The sequence below is a fragment of the Callospermophilus lateralis genome, chromosome 18 (assembly GCF_048772815.1).
Source record: "Callospermophilus lateralis isolate mCalLat2 chromosome 18, mCalLat2.hap1, whole genome shotgun sequence".
Classification (NCBI taxonomy): Eukaryota; Metazoa; Chordata; class Mammalia; order Rodentia; family Sciuridae; genus Callospermophilus; species Callospermophilus lateralis.
In genome coordinates, this window is record NC_135322.1 from 65,873,636 (window position 1) to 65,890,842 (window position 17,207).

The following is a 17,207-nucleotide window of genomic DNA, read 5'->3' on the forward strand; positions in this document are numbered from 1 at the left end:
CTCTTTCAATAGAGCACTTCCTTTCTTGTATCATCTGACTCACCTTCAAGTTCTTTTCTGTGACGTGGTCAAGAACCTGAGAAGATCTGCATGGAGACCTCCTTAAACCCCTGCCTGGTGACACACCATCTTCTGTAACATGCAGGCCTTTCCAGAGCACCCTTTCCAGGGGTGGGGAAGTCCTGGGAACAGGCTGCAGAGGCGGCTTGGGTGCAGGCGGGTTTCTTGGCTGGGCCCTAGCAGTGTGGCACCTGCCAGCCCTCTCCTTGAAGGACCTGCATCTGGCTGTCCCAAGCTCCTGCCAGGACAAGACGGAGGCCACGGGAGATGTGGCTGGAAGCAATGGGGCTTCTGGGGCAGGGGCAGGTCCCCTCTCCTGTGCAGGCACAGTGCAGGGTGGGAAGGCTCCCACAATGGAATGTAGATGAAGGGATTTACCAGAAAGATGACAGCCCCCCTGAGGGGTATGGGGAATGAGGCTGGTGTGCAGACCAGAGGGGAATGCCCTCTGCTGGCAAGGGGTGTGGTTCCACTCCCCACTGAGAGGCGAACGTGAGGGCCAGGCTCGCACTGCAAGATGACACAAACAAGAACTGGACGGGCATGCAGAGGGGCCTGGGTCTGCTCTAGCAGCAAGGTGCCTCCTGGCAGCATGCTGGAGGCTTCAGGTAGTGATAGGAACTGGGCTTCTCAGACCAAAGCAAAGCTCAAGCAGATTACAGGCATCGATTTATTTACTTACAACAGCATTTTAGGAAAAGACAAACACCCACCCTCCTCTGGTGAACCAGCCCCGCACCCCTGCAGGTCAGTGCTAGCCAGACCTCTGCGCCTCGGGCACCTGCAGTGGGGCTCTGGGAGCTCCCTGAGGCTGCTCCCCAGGAGACATCAGCTCTTCTCTCAACACCCAGCATGCAGGTCCATTTCCAGAGTCCCGGTGGGACCACAACCAGACAGTGCCTTGACCAACCCCATTCGGAACAACCAATGCTACCCCTTCCCCCAGCACCACCCACTGTACGGATACCAGGGCTCCACATCCAGAACAGAACCCAGGGCAATGTGCTCTGGTCAGCGTTGCCACATCTCTGAACTTGAACATGGGTCTTTTGGGTGGGCAACACTGGTCCCCCACACTCATGCTGAGAAAACTAGGACCTGGCTTTCTACTTTGGCAAAAAAACAAAAAAAACCCAAACCCTAAGAACTTTGATGGCATTAAGTAAACTTTAGGAAACAGAAAAAACAAGACAGCAGCTGGTGCCAGCCCTCAAGGCCTCCCCGCACGTCTCGTGGCTCCTGCAGCAGCCCTCTAAGAGCCTGCAGTGGCCCTGAAGGCAACCGTCCCAGCTCCTTCCACAGCCACTCTGGCATCCAAGCTGAGAAGGCAAGTGGGCAGTGGCCAGGGGAGTGCCCGCTAATTTACAGTGAAAGACAAAACTGTGGCACCCACTGAGGAGTGGAGGCACTGGCAAAGGCCCTAGGAAAAAGATCATGTGGCTGGAGGAGCCTGGAGTTCTGGTGGGCGCTGTGGGAGACAGAGCTCAGACCCAGTGGCCCAAGGTACCTCCAGAGGCAGCTGCCCAGCAAGGATGAGAACCCCAGGCAGGCACACCTGGACCTGGACCTGGATGACTATTCTGTCCAGGGGGCTGGGCACCTCTAAGAACCGAGGGAGGCAAGGGCAGGAGGCCCCAGCAGGGCTTAGCCAGCTGGTAGTAGGGCCAAGACCCCAGCCCTGAACCACAGAAGAAGGTCATCATCTGTAAATGCCCAGCAGAGTGTCAGCGGTGCTGGACACAGGTCCACAGGCACCTTCTTGTGGCAGGCTGTCTGTCAAGGGGGAGGCCTCCAGGAGCTGCCTGGCACAGGGGTGGCCCCAATCCCCACTGGCTGACGGTAGGCAGCAGGGATGCAGCCCTGGAGCGTGAGGGCCCCACAGCACTGGGCTCAAGTCCACACACATCCTTTGGCCAGTCCCATCAACTCTGCACAGTGAAGGACCGAGGGCAGCATGCCAGGCTCCAGGGTCCGCCCAGAGTCACAAAGCTACCCACACCAGTGTGCATAAACTCAACACCAGGATGCAGACCCACTGTCCAACCTAAGAGGAACAGGATCAGTTCTGAGTCCACCCTGGCCCGGCAGGCAAGAGCAGCTGAGAGGCCATGGCTGCCGGTTGCAGCTCTGCAGGATCAAAAGGTGAGAGAGAGTGGGGAGGAAGGACAGGAGCCTCCAGCACATCACACAGCAGGGGAGCCAGTGCACGTAGAGGCGCAGTTAATTCCTCAAGGCAGCCAACCTGGGAAACCAACAGAGGGTCATGTGAGACAAGAAAGGCAAGGGCCAGGGGAACACTGTGTCCACGTGTCAGATGCCTGCTCAGCCAGATCCCCCCACCCCGAGCTCATGATTCTTTCCTCAGTTTCAGCTTCCTAAGGTCATCCTGAGACAACAGAAGTAAAAACATCAGAAAACAGCCAAGTACCACCAGCTACACTTAGGAAAAGCAGATTTCCTTTCTCAGCCTAGTCCTAGGGATGGAACCCAAGGGTGCTCTACCATTGAACTCCATCTCCAGCCCTCTTGATTGTGAGAGACAGGGTCTCAAAGAGGCTGGTCTCAAATTTGTGATTCTCCTGTCTGAGCCTCCCAAGTAGCTTTGATTACAGGTGTGTACAACTGCATTCAGCCAAGATTCTGCTTTCTGAAGTGAGCTGTGTACACACAAACCTGTGATGCCACATCAGACACCAACTGCCTTCTGTGCAGGGCTGACCACAGGCAGACGAAGAGGAGACATGTTTGAGAGCCCAGACAGGAGTGTTCCTTGAGCTGAAGATTCGCCACCCACACTGACATTCTGACTGCAGGGAGGAGGACAGACCCTTCTGTGCCCAGCCTCAGCCCAAACTGCCTTTAGTGTCTCCAACTTGTAGCTGCCTTCACAGCACAGAGCACAGGCTGACGGCTGCTCCAGGGCACCACCCTACCTCCGGGACAGCTGGTCCTCCTGGCTGCGAACAGAGCTCTCCCCCACCGCGGAGGCACCCTCAGGCAGCTGGCTGAGCTGGTCCAGCACCTCTAGGCCATTCTCCTCAGCAATCTGCACAATGAGGCTGTCCACCTGCTCCTGAGGTGTGGTGAGTGTGGTGGCTGAGCTCATGGAGTCCTCCATCACCTGGGGGCGGAGCACATTCTGGTCAGTCGGGGAAGGGCTACAGCAGCCTTCCACAGCCCCACAGGGCCCCACCTCATTTTCCATTCTCCACCCACACGCGCCACAGGGCCCCACCTCATGCCAATATTTTCAGGATGCTCTCTCTGAGCACCCTCATGCCAATATTTTCAGGACGCTCTCTCTGCTCCCTCACCCCTTCCTGCCACTCCTTCATTTTGTTCCCCTACTGTGCACACGAGTGCTGAGGGCACTATCTACAACTCTGTGTGCTCGTCTATCACCCACCTGGTCCTCCCTACATTCCCTCTCGGGGTCCTGGCAGGGACCACCTCAAAGGACTCTCACCAGACACAGTGGCCTGTAATCCCAGTGACTCGGGAAGCTGAGACAGGAGGATCATGAGTTCAAAGCCAGCCTCAGCAACAGTGAGGCGCTAAGCAACTCACTTTTATTTAGAGTCTCTAAATAGAATGCAGAATAGGGATGTGATGTGGCTCAGGAGTCGAGTGCCCCTAAGTTCAATCCCCAGTACCAAAAAAAAAAAAAAAAGACTCTCAGGGACACGGGACTGAGCACCCTCCAGCCCTCCCACAGCACTACATACCGATGTGTGCACATCCAGATTCTGCACCTGCTGCTCAAACCTGTCCATCACGGCAGAAACCTTCTGCAGGTCCATGGTGCTCAGGGCCTTATCCAGTGCTTTGGTTACCTGTGCCATGTTCTTCGTCACCTGGGACAAGAGAGGGTTGGGGAAGGGAACAGGACTAAGGTGAGCAAGGGTTTTCCACCAAGAACATGTCCTCTGAGCTCCGATGGGAGCCCAGGTCCTTAGCAAATGCTGTCAACTGAACGCACAAGCACATGGCCACTTACGGGACAAGGAGGACATGGTGGAGCTGCAAGCCTACACCTCTTCCAGAGGGGCCCTGCTGTGAAACTAAGGGGTCTAGTGAGAGTCCCAAGATCAGCTGGGACGAGTCTAGCCACAAGGCTCTGCGTCTGGTGCTGTCGGAGGACCCCAGCCCACTTTCCTGTGTCCAGCCAGCACTCCCCATGCCTCAGCCCTTGCTGACCCAGCTTCCCTACACTCTGGGCTGCCCCAGACCAGCCACCAGATCCTGTTCCTGCTTCAGTCAGCACAAGCAGCGCCAGGACCCTAGCACTCACCCCTTTCATGGTCACTGCCATCTGCACCTTGGAGGTTACTGCATCCACACGGGATGCCATGCGGAGCCAGTTCACACCTTCATTCTTCTTGCGGATGGCATTCTCAGCATAGACTCGGGCACACTCCACATTTTTCTGCTGAAGGGCCTGATTCAAGGGGAAAAGTTTATAGGGGAAACTGGTAGTTTGTCTGCACACTGGCTAGGAGGAGCCTGGTGATACGCTCCTCCAGGGGGTCGTTTGCTAACATGGAGTGGGGAGGCCCTTCAGTCCCAGGTACACTCATCAACAGCGTTTGTGAGGCCAGGGTGTGGCTCAGTGGTGGAGCCCTTGCCTTGAATGCGAAGGCCCCGGGTCCCATCCTTAGTGCACCCCTCCCTCCGCCCCATCTGTGAGCTTTGTATAACTGTGATGTAAGCCTCAAGCCCACCTAGGAGCATGGGTTGAGCCCAAGGGTGGACGATGCAGTAGGCCCTCCAGAGTGGTTGGCCTGCTGCAGCTCACCCCAGCCACTGCTGCACAGAAGCAGAGGAGAGAGGCAGAGGCACTGAGTCCAAAGTAGATGCCACTGCTGCAGGAATGGCACAGGTCACTGTCACATAGACTGTGGCCAGCTGCCTGGGAAGCCAGAATCAACATCCCTGAAGCCACTTCACCAAGGAGGCAAGGTTTTCTCGTTGTTTTGGTGCTGGGATTTGAGCCCAAGGGTGCTCTACTGCTGAGCTCCATTCCTGCCTTTTATTTTCATTGTGAGATGTGATGTCACTAAGTTGACCAGGCTGGCCTCGAATTTGCAATCCTCTTACCTCAGCTTGCCATAGAGCTGGGATTATGGGTGTGCACCAGTGCGCCTGGCTTTTTTTGAATTTTTTTTTTTTTTTAAACAGTGCTGGGGATTGAACCAATGGCTTCCTGCATGCTAGGCAAGTGCTCTACCACTGAGCTATATCCCCAGACAAGGAAGTAATGTAAGTAAAGTTTCAAAGGAAGTTCCACCAAAAGCAAGGGTCCCCAACATTCCTTTTGGCCTGCCTTCTCAGGGTTCTCCCAGGAGAGGCCCCCAGAGAGTCTCTAGCTCTACCACACCCCATGGAGGCCCACTATACCCTTGCCCAAACCCTGATGCCCTGGACACCAGCTCTGCAGAAAAGAATGATGAGATCATGGCAGGGACAGGTAGAGCCCACTTCCTGTATTATTTAGGGCAGAGCAACTTCAGAATATCAGAGGAATAACAGGATGGACATTCAAAGAGAACCAGCAGAGGCTATGCACTCATCTTCCCAAGTGCACACCCCACGGGTCAGGAAGGGAGAGTCAGGACCTGCCCCTTCTCCCAAGACTGCTGGTCTCAGATACGGAAGTGAATGTGGCAGGGATCAGAAGCCACAGTGCGCTTCTAGAAGACAGCATCAGAATGGAACAGAAAAACATGGAGAAGGCAGAATCAGAAGCTGGACACATCGCATACCTTCTTCACTTTGGCCTGCTCCGCCTTGGAGTCCTTCTCTGCCTTCTTGGCTAGCTTCTCCAGCTGCTTCGCTGTGAACTGAGGAGAAACCAAGACATTCTGAGCTGAACGCCTGAGGTCCACCCTCCAAGTCCCGCTCCCCAATCCCTCCACCTCTGCCACCCTGGACTGCCACAAACTGAGAAGGCAGAAAGCCCACCATCATGGGGTTGAGACTGCAATAGCTTGAGGAAGGAGATGCCCTCTGACAGGTTTTCTAAAACATTTGTCTTCTCCCCAAACATCCTGATCCAAGCCCTTCCCCAGAATGGAAGGCTGACCCCAATTCCTGCTTATGTAAGGCTTCCAACTTGTTTCAGGACACCCCCAAATAGTAACACATAATTCTAGATAAAAATACTGAAGATGCCAGGTGCAGTGGCGCATGCCTGTAATCCCCACGGCTCAGGAGGCTGAGGCAGGAGGTTCTGAAGTTCAAGGATAGGCTCAGCAATGTAGTAAGGCCCTAAGCCACTTAGCATGACCCTGTCTCAATACAAAAAATAAAAAGGGCTAGGGATGTAGCTCAATGGCAAAGTACCCCTGGTACCAACCCAACTAACCCTGATACCAACTCTAGTACCAACCCAACCAATGAATAAAACCCTCAAAACCCATGGGCTGGGGATGTAGCTCAGTTGGTAAGTGCTTGCCCGGCATGCACAAAGCCCTGGCTTCAATCACCAGCCCCACAGAACAACAACAACAAAACCTGAAAATATGATTTCCACAGAATACTTGCGCAGACAGATCCCAGAAACCTGATTGTCCTGCGACCACCACTACCAGGATGCACATCCCCAGGACCTCTGCAGCTGCCTGGTGCCAAAACCAGTCCTAGCCACTGCCACCACTCTAGGGGCTGGCTTACTGTCTTCCATGCAACTGACCCCCTGAGGGCCTGGGCCCACAGCAGCAGCACTTCACAAAGACTTGGTGTGAGGTGAGGCCACTTGAGAGCTACATGTGGTAGTCTGTGGGCTCCATTCCTGCCCAACTTCAGTCCAGTGAGAAACAAGATACCGCTAACCGTGATGAGGAAGTGTGGGTCCTTTAAAAGAAAAGTGAGGAACGAGCCTGGGATTATCAGAAAGCTGAAAACACCACCCCAACACGAGGGGCATCCACAGGTCTCCGACAGTGACTTTCAAGCATCTCAGGCCACAGCTTGATTGCTTAGCAGGACCATCAAGGCACGATTAACACCAACCTTGTTTCTTGAGCGATAATACACTCAGTCTTTCATGGATGAGCTAGAGTGATCTACTGCCAGAAAAGAGGAATCAATTAACATTGCACAGAGCCAGCTCAACAACTTGTCTTTGGTCAGTCTGAGCAGTTGTCCCAACTCTGTTTCTAGGATTCTGAGTGTGACTTGTACCATCTGTCCCCATTTGCTCATCGCCAGGACAGGGCTGGGGCAAATGGTCATTTAATACATACCTTCAACTGGAACAGGGTATCTGCAAAGAAAGAGAACATGGTTTGAGGACTGCATGTTCATGAAACATGACAAGCAGCAAGTCCAACAAACAGATGGGCTCACTGAGACCCCTGCAGACACTAGGAGCTTGCACAGAACCAAGACCTGACAGCACTGGCTAGGGCCTGAGCATGAGTCAGAAGATACACTGGTAGCCAGCTCCAGCCCCTTGCTAGCTGCAGGGCTATAATCAACACAGACCCTCCCTTAGCCAGTGTCCTTTTTGAGAATGTGGGGTGGGTATGAGGACAGATCATGTAACGCAGGCAGCTCCTGGCAGTGGTGAAAACTTGAGATGGTGGTTTACAATTAATGCAACTTCACAAGACCCTTGGGATTCTTTCCCAACCTAATAATGTTCAGTACTTAACAGTCCATTTTGTATGTACTCAATCGTCCCAAAGGTAAATGGATCAAAATAGCCGAGTGATGACTGACTCCATGGCAGCTGCCATTTCTAAGCCATTGCTTCAGGTTACCTTGTTACCAGGTTACCTTGCCCGCCCACCCTGCAGACGGAGTGTCTTGAACAAATCCACTGTTGTCCTAATTCACTGCCTGTTCACTACAACTCAAGGGCCAGGCAGATTCTGATTGATATAAATTTATTAAATTTCTAAATCCGGAGAGTTCAACCCCAGCACAGAAAGAGGGTTCTAGAGGGTTTACCTTAACTCAGAAGGAGAAACCTGAGTACTGGTTCCAAAAGGGCTTGCCCCACCAGCCCAGAATGTGTGTCCCAAAGGGTTCATCCTCTCCTGGCCCAGCATGAAAGTCCCGAGTGCTGGCTTCAGAAGAGTTCATCACCCCCAGCCTTAAATGAGGATCCCAAGAACTGGCTCCTGAAAGGTCACCGCCCTCAGCCCTGAATAAGGGTACATTCCACAGATGCAATCAAGGATCCCCTTTGAGTTCTGGGCACCTAGCAATCTATCTTTTCTCAGTACAGGGTCTGGTGGAATGTGTGTGTGTGTGTGTGTGTGTGTGTGTGTGTGTGTGTGTGTGTATTTTAGTACTGGGATTGAATCCAGGGGTGCTTAACCATTCAGCCACATCTCCAGTCCCATTTTAAATTTTATTGAGGTCTGTTGGTGTAGTGTGGCCCGGGAGAACGCCGCGTGTGTGGTTCGGCATATTTCCCGGGAGAGTGCATGGCACTGGCAGGAGTTTCAGAAATAAAGTTTGTTCCTGCTTAAGTGGCTCGTGATTTTGTGCCCAGCCAGACTGTGGCAAGCAGGAGCATCTCTGCATCACATTGCAATCTAGGAGGCAGCTATGCACCATGTTTCCTGTTGGCTGAATGTGTCTCCTCCATGTGTCTGTCATTATACCCCAGGACCAGAAGTGTAGTTGAGCAGGTTGGCTTCATGTGAGGATGCAGGCGAAGAGAAGGAGGAGAAACGTAAGATTTCTTAAAAGGCTAGAGTTGGATAGACAAACTACACCTTCTGCCTATGTACCACTGGCAAGACTCACCACAGGTATAAATACAAGGACTTCTGCTCAACCACTATAGATTCCCCCATTCTCCACTAAAATTTCCAAATCTTGTCATTCTTAACTTCCTTTCTAAGAAAATTGGCTTATTTCCTTAGTTCAATTTTATACAATATAATACTGCTTAAGTTTTGAATTTGCTTCCTTTAAAAGCTATTACATGGGCTGGGGTTGTGGCTCAGGGGTAGAGAGCTCACCTACCACATGCGAGGCCCTGGGGTTCAATCCTGAGCACCACATAAAAATAAATAAATAAATAAATTTTATTGAGATGGGGTCTCGCTGAAGTGCCTCACTAATCTGTTGATCTGGCTTTGAATTCTTGACCCTCCTGCCTCAGCCTCCTGAGTAGCTGGGATTACAGGCATGTGCCACTGCGCCTGGCCAGGGCCTGGTCAAGGCCAAAGCTGGCTTTGACTCTGGAAAACAAAGCTACCCTGATACATGGGCAAGCAAATCAGTGCCATGATGCCCAGTCCATCCCACTTGGCAAAATCCCCTCCCTTCCAGCCTCAGGGTCCTTATCCAGATTGCATGAACAAGACCATGTAGAACAAACAGCTGAAGAAACTGGCTTAAGAAGGTTTTCTCCCCTTCAACAGATGAATGGATAAAGAAAATGTGGTACATATACACAATGGAATATTACTCAGACTTAAAGAAAAATGAAAGTATGGCACTTGCAGATAAATGGATGGAACTGGAGAATGTAATACTAAGTAAAATAAATCAATCACCCAAAAAACAAAAGCCAAATGTTTTCTCTGATAAGCAGATGCTGATCCATAATGGGGCAAGGGAATAGGGAAGAATGAAGGAATTTTGATTTCTGTAGAGAAGAATGAGGGGAGGGGTGGTACTGTGGGGATGGGAAGGATGGTAGAATGAGACAGACTTTATTACTCTAAATAAATGTATGTTTACACTACTGAAGTGACTCTGCACCATGTACAGAGGAATGAGAAGTTGTTCTCCATTTGTGCACAATGTGTCAAAATGCATTCTACTGTAAAATAAATTAATACATAATTTTTCAACAATAACAACAACAAAACATGTTTCCTCAAAAGAACCAGGAGAGCTTTTTCTTCAGGAGCGGGGGGCAGTTAGGTTAGGTGTTACCTCTCATCACTCCACGGTGGTCTATAAAGAATTCCAACACATTTTCTTCATGACAATGACATAGTTATATACTTTCTACCCAAGCATTTTGAAAAAAAAAAATGTTTTAAATCTATCACACTACCCCATAAACGTTTCTGCAAATGGAGGCAGCTTAATTTTGCCATTGATTCTTCTTGTTCTTTGGAATTCCTGGGCCCAAAGCACTCCAAAGTGAAGGCGGGCCAGGGAGTCAGACTGCCGGGGTCGGCGGTTCCCTTCCAACCTGTTTCCCCACCTGAGAATGGGGCGTAAGGCTCCAGTTTCAAAATAGCTGCTGTTGAGGTCTGGGGCTTACCCCTTAGAGCTCTCTTCCTATTTCTCTGAGTGGTGCTCTGGGGTCGTGGAGCGCCACTGCACCTTTCCTGGTACCCTCTGGCCCGGCATCCCAGGGCCCCAAAGGCAGAAGTGGACACGCTGTTCACTCGTTATGCCAAGTTTAGAGGAAAGGGGCCTGGACTCCCCTGGGGATGCGAGGTCAAGACTTGGGAGGGGGGCGGTGTCTCCTGGTCAGGATGTGACCAGGGGTCGGGCCCAGGAGACGGTCTCCTGGTCGGGATGCAGGGTCGGGGCCCGGGGGCAGTGTCGGTGGGGATGTGGGGTCGGGGCCCAGGAGACGGTCTCCTGGTCGGGATGCGGGGTCGGGCCCGGGGGCGGCGTCGGTGGGGACGTGGGGTCGGGGCCCAGGAGACGGTCTCTCGGGTTGGGATGTGAGGTCGGGTCTCCCAGGCCCAGAGTGGGGTGGGCGCCCGGGGAACAAACCCCAGGTCGGGGATCTGGAGTCCGCCGCCGCCCCTTACCGTCCATGGCCAGTCCGACAGCGGTAGCCCTGGGCCGGGGGCAGGCGATTCAACCCCACCTCTCCGCTACGCCGCGCGGGGACTTCCGGGTCGTGGCGCTTCCGGTCGTCAGCCGCTCTCGCGAGAGGACGAGATCGCGCGAGGCGCGCGGTGGCCGTGGTGACCGGCGCCGCCGCGGCTCGCGGAAGGGCTTTGTGAGTCACTCTGGGCGCGCCGCCGCGGAGGCGCGGGGACCCCGGCCCGCGCCGGCGGGGCGGCGGGCTCACCTATGGGACTTTCGAAAAGCAAGCCCCAACCCCGGAAAGGTAAAGGGCGCCCGGCGCTGCTCGGGCCGCCCCGGAGCCCGCGCCCCGACCCGGGTGGCGGGCTGACGGTGGTGCGTGTGTTTCAGGTGAGGAGCAAAGGAAGGGCTCCTCCTATTCGGGTTCGAAATCTAAGGATAGGCCGTCGGAGAAGCACTCCCTGGAGGCCGAGAAGCTCGCGGACAGCCACTTCCTGAGGAAGGGGTCGGCCAAGCACGAGAGGCCTTCTGCTTCGTCGGAAGGTAGGAGGCCCCCGAGGTCACGTTCGCCGCGGGACGGGGTCCAGTTTCCAGACCCCGGCCGTGGGGCGGGGTTCGCTTCAGGGCCTCTGTGGGAAGTGAGATCCAGTTCTTCAGGGACAGGTAAGCTCCCTAAGGGTTTAGGTAGGTAACGAGTCCAGAGCACTCGGGGAGAACCACCAGGTGTCATCTGGCACCACTGAGAGTCTGGACCGGAACCTGGGGCGCTGCCCGGCGCGAGCGCAGCTGTGAGGAGCCAGCCGCTGAGACAAAGGAGCCAAGCAGTTAGCAGATGTGTCCCCTTTTGGCAGCTTAACGTGGAGGGGAGGGACTGAGGCCGCCACTGCTGGAAGAAGCCTGAAGGCAGTCTTCCCTCCACTTGGTCTTGCCGACTGTGGAGTGGGACTGCTAGATATTTAAAACAAGGGAAGTGTGATGGGACTTTGCCTTGGAAAAGTCTGTCTGGCTCCAGCACGGAGGCTGGTTGAGGGAAGCACAGAGCCAAGGGAGATCTGTCCTGGGTCCATTGATGGAATCTGCTGGGAACCAGTGAGGCTGTGGCACCAGGCATTCCAGAAGGACCCAGGAGTTGGAAACAACAGAACCTGCTATCTGATGAGATGGGGTTCATGGGTCAGATGAGAAAGTAGAAGAAATGGCACACTGGCTGGGCAGGATGTAGGTCATCAAGGGCCACAAGCAGGAGGCAGGGTGAAGTTCAGGCCCGGGGCTGGGGATACAGGCTGGCCGTGACATTCAGGAACTCCGCACTTGAAGGTAGGAGGCTGAGGAGGGCCAGAGTCCTAGGGTTGCCCTTGTCTCTCAGGGTGCCTTTAGCCACAATTACAAAAAAGCCACCAAATTCAACTGAGGTCATAGTCTCACAAATGATGGAAGAGTCAGATATCACCCTTCTACTGAGCATTCAGAATGGTCTGCTCATCAGCTCACCATTGACTAAGTCCTGACAAGGACTTGGCATGTTATACTCTGCTACCCTCATATCAAGGATGTCTTTTGCCATAGTCCCCAGATAGCCAGAAGGCCCCTGGGTTTCCTTACTGTCTGTTAGCAAGGAGACCTTTCCCTTCAGCTGCTCTGCCTGTCTAGGATGGGCTCGCTTTGCAAATTCACCAGAGACTGGAGGAGCCATGAGGCACTGGAGTGGGCAAGACCCCTGCCAGCAAGGAACTGCCTGTTGGAAAGGCACCAGGCAGCAGCTGTCTCACAGCACCTTTTCGGAGGCAGGGACATGAAGAGAAAACAGCAGGTCAAGGAGCAAGAGTGGAGATGAATTTCAAGACCAGGGAGAGTGAGGTTCCTCCACACGGTCGAATGTGCTCTACAGTAACAAGGGAGCACCACTGGTGTGCTGCACTGTGGAACAGCCCCAGAACATGATGCCACATGAAGGAAGCCAAGAGCACAGAGCACTACAGGATGATGCTCTATATCCTAATGTCCAAAAGCAGATACATAGAGAGGTGCTCAGTGACCTTGTGGTGCCAAGTGCAGGAGTGGGAATTGGCCACACTCAGCACAAGAGGACTTCTTGGGATGATGGGCACATTCTTACAACTGAATTGGGCCAGTGTGCCAATGGGCTACTGTCTCTCCCTCTGGAGGTGGCTTGTATTTTCCCTGAGTTGTGTTTTCCTTGCTTAGTCCAAAGGCAGCTCTTGTGTGCCATGCGCACGCTCTCTCTCTCTCTCTCTCTCTCTCTCTCTCTCTCTCTAATATTTTTAGTTGTTTATGGAACTTTATTTACTTATGGTGCTGAGAATTGAACCCAGTACCTCACACATACTAGGCAAGTACTTTACTACTGAGTCACAGCCCCAGTTCCCGGCAGCTCTCTTTTGAGATTGCCATTCCCCACCCTGTTCTCCCTTGAATGTGTATCCACTTTCCTAAATAGACCTTTGTCTATGCCTTAAAAAAAAAATTGGGGGCTGGGGATATAGCTCAGTTGAGAGTGCTTGCCTAGCATGCACAAAGCCCTGAGTTCAATCCCCAGCACCACCAAAAAGAAAAAGAAAAAGGAATTAGGCTGGGCATGGTGGTGCATGCCTGTAATCTCAGCTACTCAGAAGGCTGAGTCAGGAAGATGGCAAGGTCTACACTAGCCTCAGCAACTGGACAAAACCTGTCTCAAATTACAAAGGGCTGGGGGTGTAGCTCAGTGGTGGAGCACCCCTGGGTTCAATCTCCAGTACCAAAAGAAAAAAACTGAATTTGGCTGGGCATGGTGGTGTACATGTGAGTTCCCAGCTACTCAGGAGGATTGCTTGAGCCTAGGAGTTTAAGGCCAACCTGGGCAACTTAATGAGATACTGTCTTAAAATAAAACAAAAGGGTCTAGGGATATAGGTCACTAGTAGAGCACCCAAGTTCAATCCCCAGTACTATACACACACACACAAAAGGAAAAAAAAACAAAAAGGACTGATGATGTGGCTCAGTTGTAGAGCACCCCTGGGTTAAATCCTAGCATGTATGAGGCCATGGGCTCCATCCTGGCACCAAAAATAAACAAAGACCCAGTCTCAAAAGGTCACATGCTGTATGATTGATTCCATTTGTGTAATATTCACCAAATGACAAAATTATAGAGATGGTGAACAGACTAGTGGTGGGGATGTCTGGTGGGAAACAGTCCTGTGTCCTTATGAAGGTGGGGTCACGCGACTGCATGGCATGTATCTGTACACCTTGGATCAATGCCAGTGTTTATATTAACTCAGATATAAAAGGTGTTATCATTGGGGGAAACTGGGTGAAGAGTATACAGTAACTTTCTGTTCTACTTTTGCAACTTTCTATGAATGTATAAATATTTTAAAAATAAAGACTTTAAAAATATGTCAAAAGTTGTTATTAAAAATGTAGTTCCAGAATTCTTTGCCTTTTTCTCCAAACCAGACTAAATAAATGGCAAGTATGGATGACTTCAGGGTCTTTTTTTTAATATGTCTTCCAGTTTTGGCCACTATTATGATAAGAACATGTGAGACTGCAGCAGTAAATTCCAAATATTTGTTGTAATTTGAAAAGAAAGAGATGCTAAACATCTTTAAATCCTGATTCATCTTGTGACATAGACTTACTGGACAGAAGCAAGGTCCAATGTTGCAGTCAACCCTTTGATGTGGTAAAGAAACATAGAGACAAGATATCAAGGGGTTGATTTCATATCTGGAAAAAAAAATATGTAGTTCCAGTACAAAGAGAGCAAGCAGATCAATGAAATGGAAAACACGAAAAGCTGTGTGAGTGTGTGTGTGTATGTATGTAATAAGAGTACAATAAAGCTGGCATCAAAAATAGGTGGGAATTACATTAGCCAAGTATATCATTATATTGTGTCCAAGTACGAATACATAAAAATGAAACTCACTATTATGTATGATTATAACACACCAATAAAAGTATGCAAAAAAACTAAATAACTTTAATGCTTGGTATCAAGGGGAAAAAAACAAGCGGAAAATGGAAGAACTGTATAATAAATGATGCTAGGAAAGCTGCCTAACACTGTAAGGAAAACATAAGTTGGATTGTAGCCTTTTGCCATATGAAGATAGTTTCCAGATGGTCAAGAGTGATTAGAATAAAACGATGTAAATATTAATCTGATTTTTCTAAACCTCAAAGAAGGATGTCACAAAGAAATATTCAAGGTGCTAGGTGCAGTGGCTTTGCCTTGTAATCCCAGTGACTGGGAAGACGAGGCATAATGATCACAAATTTGATTCCTGTTTGGGCAACTTAGTGAGACCATCAGCAATTTAGTGAGATTTCATATCAAAACAATAAATAAATAAATAAATAAATGGGTTGGGGATGTAGCTCAGTGGTAAAGAACCCCTGGGTTCAACCCCTGATACCAAAAGAAAAGAAGAAAAAGAAATATTGAAGGTCTGCCAGGGATGATTGAGCAGGCCTGTAATTCCAGCTCCTTGGGAAGCTCAACAGAAGGATTGTGAGTTCAAGCCAGCCTTGGCGACTTAACAAGGCCAGGTCTCCAAAACAGGCTAGGATGTGCGTTCAAGAGAATGATACACCTGTACATCTGCAGAATGGCTTTCTATAGCAGACCAGTGCGAGAGACCTGCCTGGCATGCATGAGGTCTTGGGTTCAATTTCCAGTGCTACAAAATAAATAATAAAAGCCATGTTGATATCACTAGCCACTTATTCTCCCCTGTAACTGGGCTCATGCAGCATTAAGGGAATTGAGGGAGCAAAGCAAGCCCCAAAAGAGCATGATCAGCATTTGACTGTATTGTCTGTGCACCTCATTGGGCTTCCACATGCCCCAGCCTGGGAGCCTGGAGCCAGTGGTAGAGGGAGGAGGCTGGGAGCTCCTTGGCTTTCATACCATGTAACAAGACAAACTCAGTAACCTTTAGGAGCATGCAAACTGCAGTGCCTGAAACAGCCTTTTCTAGCAATTCTGATGGGTAGAGATCTGTACAGAAGTTTTTCCAGAGTTACAACCCTCTGGATGCTGGGCATCTGGGGCAGAATTGCCTTTATATCCTCTCCTTCCTGTGCTGTTGCCCTGAAGCCACCCTACAGCTGTTTCCCCAGGGCACAGGAAATCTAGAAAGTCTCCTGTTTCTCCCTTGAAGGAAAGGACCCTTGTGGCTGAATTGTGAATCCACGTGAGCTTTGGAACTTCCGTGCAGTCTCTCCTGCTAACCCCAAGCTCGATTCCTTTATTCTGGCCCCAGACAGGCCTTGTCTGCATTGTGGAAGTTCCCCACACAGCCACTAAATGCCTGGATGTTTTCTTCCCTCTAGAGAAACCTGATGTAAAGCAAAAGTCGAACAAGAAGAAATTTGTCATTCCGCAGATCATCATCACTCGGGCCTCAAATGAGACTCTAATCAGCTACTGTTCCACTGGAAGTGAAGAGCAGAGAACCATTCGGGAACAGGCTGATTGGGGTCCCTACCACCGACACAGGAACCCCAGTACAGTAGCTGCTTATGATCTGCATACTAAAGAATAAACAAGCGCCCCTGAATTGTCATGACTCACTGTGCTGAGTTTCAGCCACACAGGCAGAAGGGCCATCCTGCCCCTTTGGAGCCAAGGTGCCCTCAGTCCACTAGGTTCTGCCTCAGTGACCACCTTGGTCTTACCTTCCCTAGGGCCGCTGGCAGCTTATGGAGTGACAGTGACAGGTTCAGAGAGTGAAATTTGTGGTGCTAAATGAATAAACTAGCATTTCCGTGTTGGAAGTGGCTGGCTGTGATGAATGATGGACAGCAGGCGGCACCTCGGGCTCTGTCTTGGGTGGGCAGTTAGGATCCTTTCCATTCACTTCTGAGGAGTAAGTACTTAGAAGTTACAGTGAGTGGCCTGTCCCCCAAATTGGAGAAAAGGCCAGAGGCTGAGTATAAACTTTTACGTGGTACTGTTGTAGAACAGAGAGGTTCAGAGCCGCCTCGGGCTGCCAGCCTCTGTGCTGCCCAAGGCCAGAATAGTGCAGGAAGTGCCCTGGGGTGGGTGGGCAGGGCACATGGACCTTGGAAGTGACCTTGTTAATGCTGTCCTGTCTTCCTGGCCCCTGGTAATGAAGGGCCACTTTGGGATGCAGTTATGTCACTGAGAACTCACTGAGTCCACCCTCAGCACAGTCTTCAGGTCAGGTTGTTGCCTGACTGAGTGCCCTGGCCTGTCTGATCTTATGTATGTAGTAACAATGTGTTAGTTTTGTTAGTTTCTAGATTGGCTGGCCTCAGAGGGCAAACCAGAAATAGGGGACAGTGGCATGGCCAGTCTTCTCAGGTATTGAGGTGCCTGTCACACATATCGACATATTGTTCTTTTTTTTTTTTTTTTCCTATTTTGA

General features: G+C 51.2%; 2 protein-coding genes across 2 annotated transcripts; one reads left to right on the forward strand and one right to left on the reverse strand.

Annotated features, from left to right (window-relative positions):
• Positions 1–716: 716 nt before the first annotated feature.
• On the reverse strand, positions 717–10,900 carry Chmp1a (charged multivesicular body protein 1A). Its single transcript, XM_076839084.1, has 7 exons — positions 10,803–10,900; positions 7,305–7,324; positions 5,823–5,900; positions 4,352–4,498; positions 3,786–3,914; positions 2,994–3,181; positions 717–2,302 (listed from the first exon to the last, which is right to left on the reverse strand). The coding sequence occupies exons 1-7, from the start codon at positions 10,807–10,809 to the stop codon at positions 2,281–2,283; spliced, it is 591 nt and encodes a 196-aa protein (XP_076695199.1). The 5' UTR covers positions 10,810–10,900; the 3' UTR covers positions 717–2,280.
• Positions 10,901–10,969: 69 nt separating this feature from the next.
• Spata33 (spermatogenesis associated 33) lies at positions 10,970–16,477 on the forward strand. The gene is made up of 3 exons (XM_076838663.2): positions 10,970–11,107; positions 11,194–11,346; positions 16,150–16,477. Exons 1-3 carry the CDS (start codon positions 11,071–11,073, stop codon positions 16,359–16,361), a joined length of 402 nt encoding a protein of 133 aa, XP_076694778.1. The 5' UTR covers positions 10,970–11,070; the 3' UTR covers positions 16,362–16,477.
• Positions 16,478–17,207: the final 730 nt, after the last annotated feature.

What these genes read in the sequence shown, in the direction of transcription:
- Chmp1a (XM_076839084.1), bottom strand. An exon ending in ATCTGGATGTGCACACATCG is followed by an intron (nt 3,182 to 3,785) that starts GTATGTAGTGCT and finishes CTCCGCCCCCAG; the next exon opens with GTGATGGAGGACTCCATGAG. An exon ending in GAGGACCAGCTGTCCCGGAG is followed by an intron (nt 2,303 to 2,993) that starts GTAGGGTGGTGC and finishes TTGGTTTCCCAG; the next exon opens with GTTGGCTGCCTTGAGGAATT.
- Spata33 (XM_076838663.2), top strand. Translation starts at nt 11,071, where the DNA reads ATGGGACTTTCGAAAAGCAAGCCCCAACCCCGGAAAG. An exon ending in CAAGCCCCAACCCCGGAAAG is followed by an intron (nt 11,108 to 11,193) that starts GTAAAGGGCGCC and finishes CGTGTGTTTCAG; the next exon opens with GTGAGGAGCAAAGGAAGGGC. An exon ending in GCCTTCTGCTTCGTCGGAAG is followed by an intron (nt 11,347 to 16,149) that starts GTAGGAGGCCCC and finishes TCTTCCCTCTAG; the next exon opens with AGAAACCTGATGTAAAGCAA.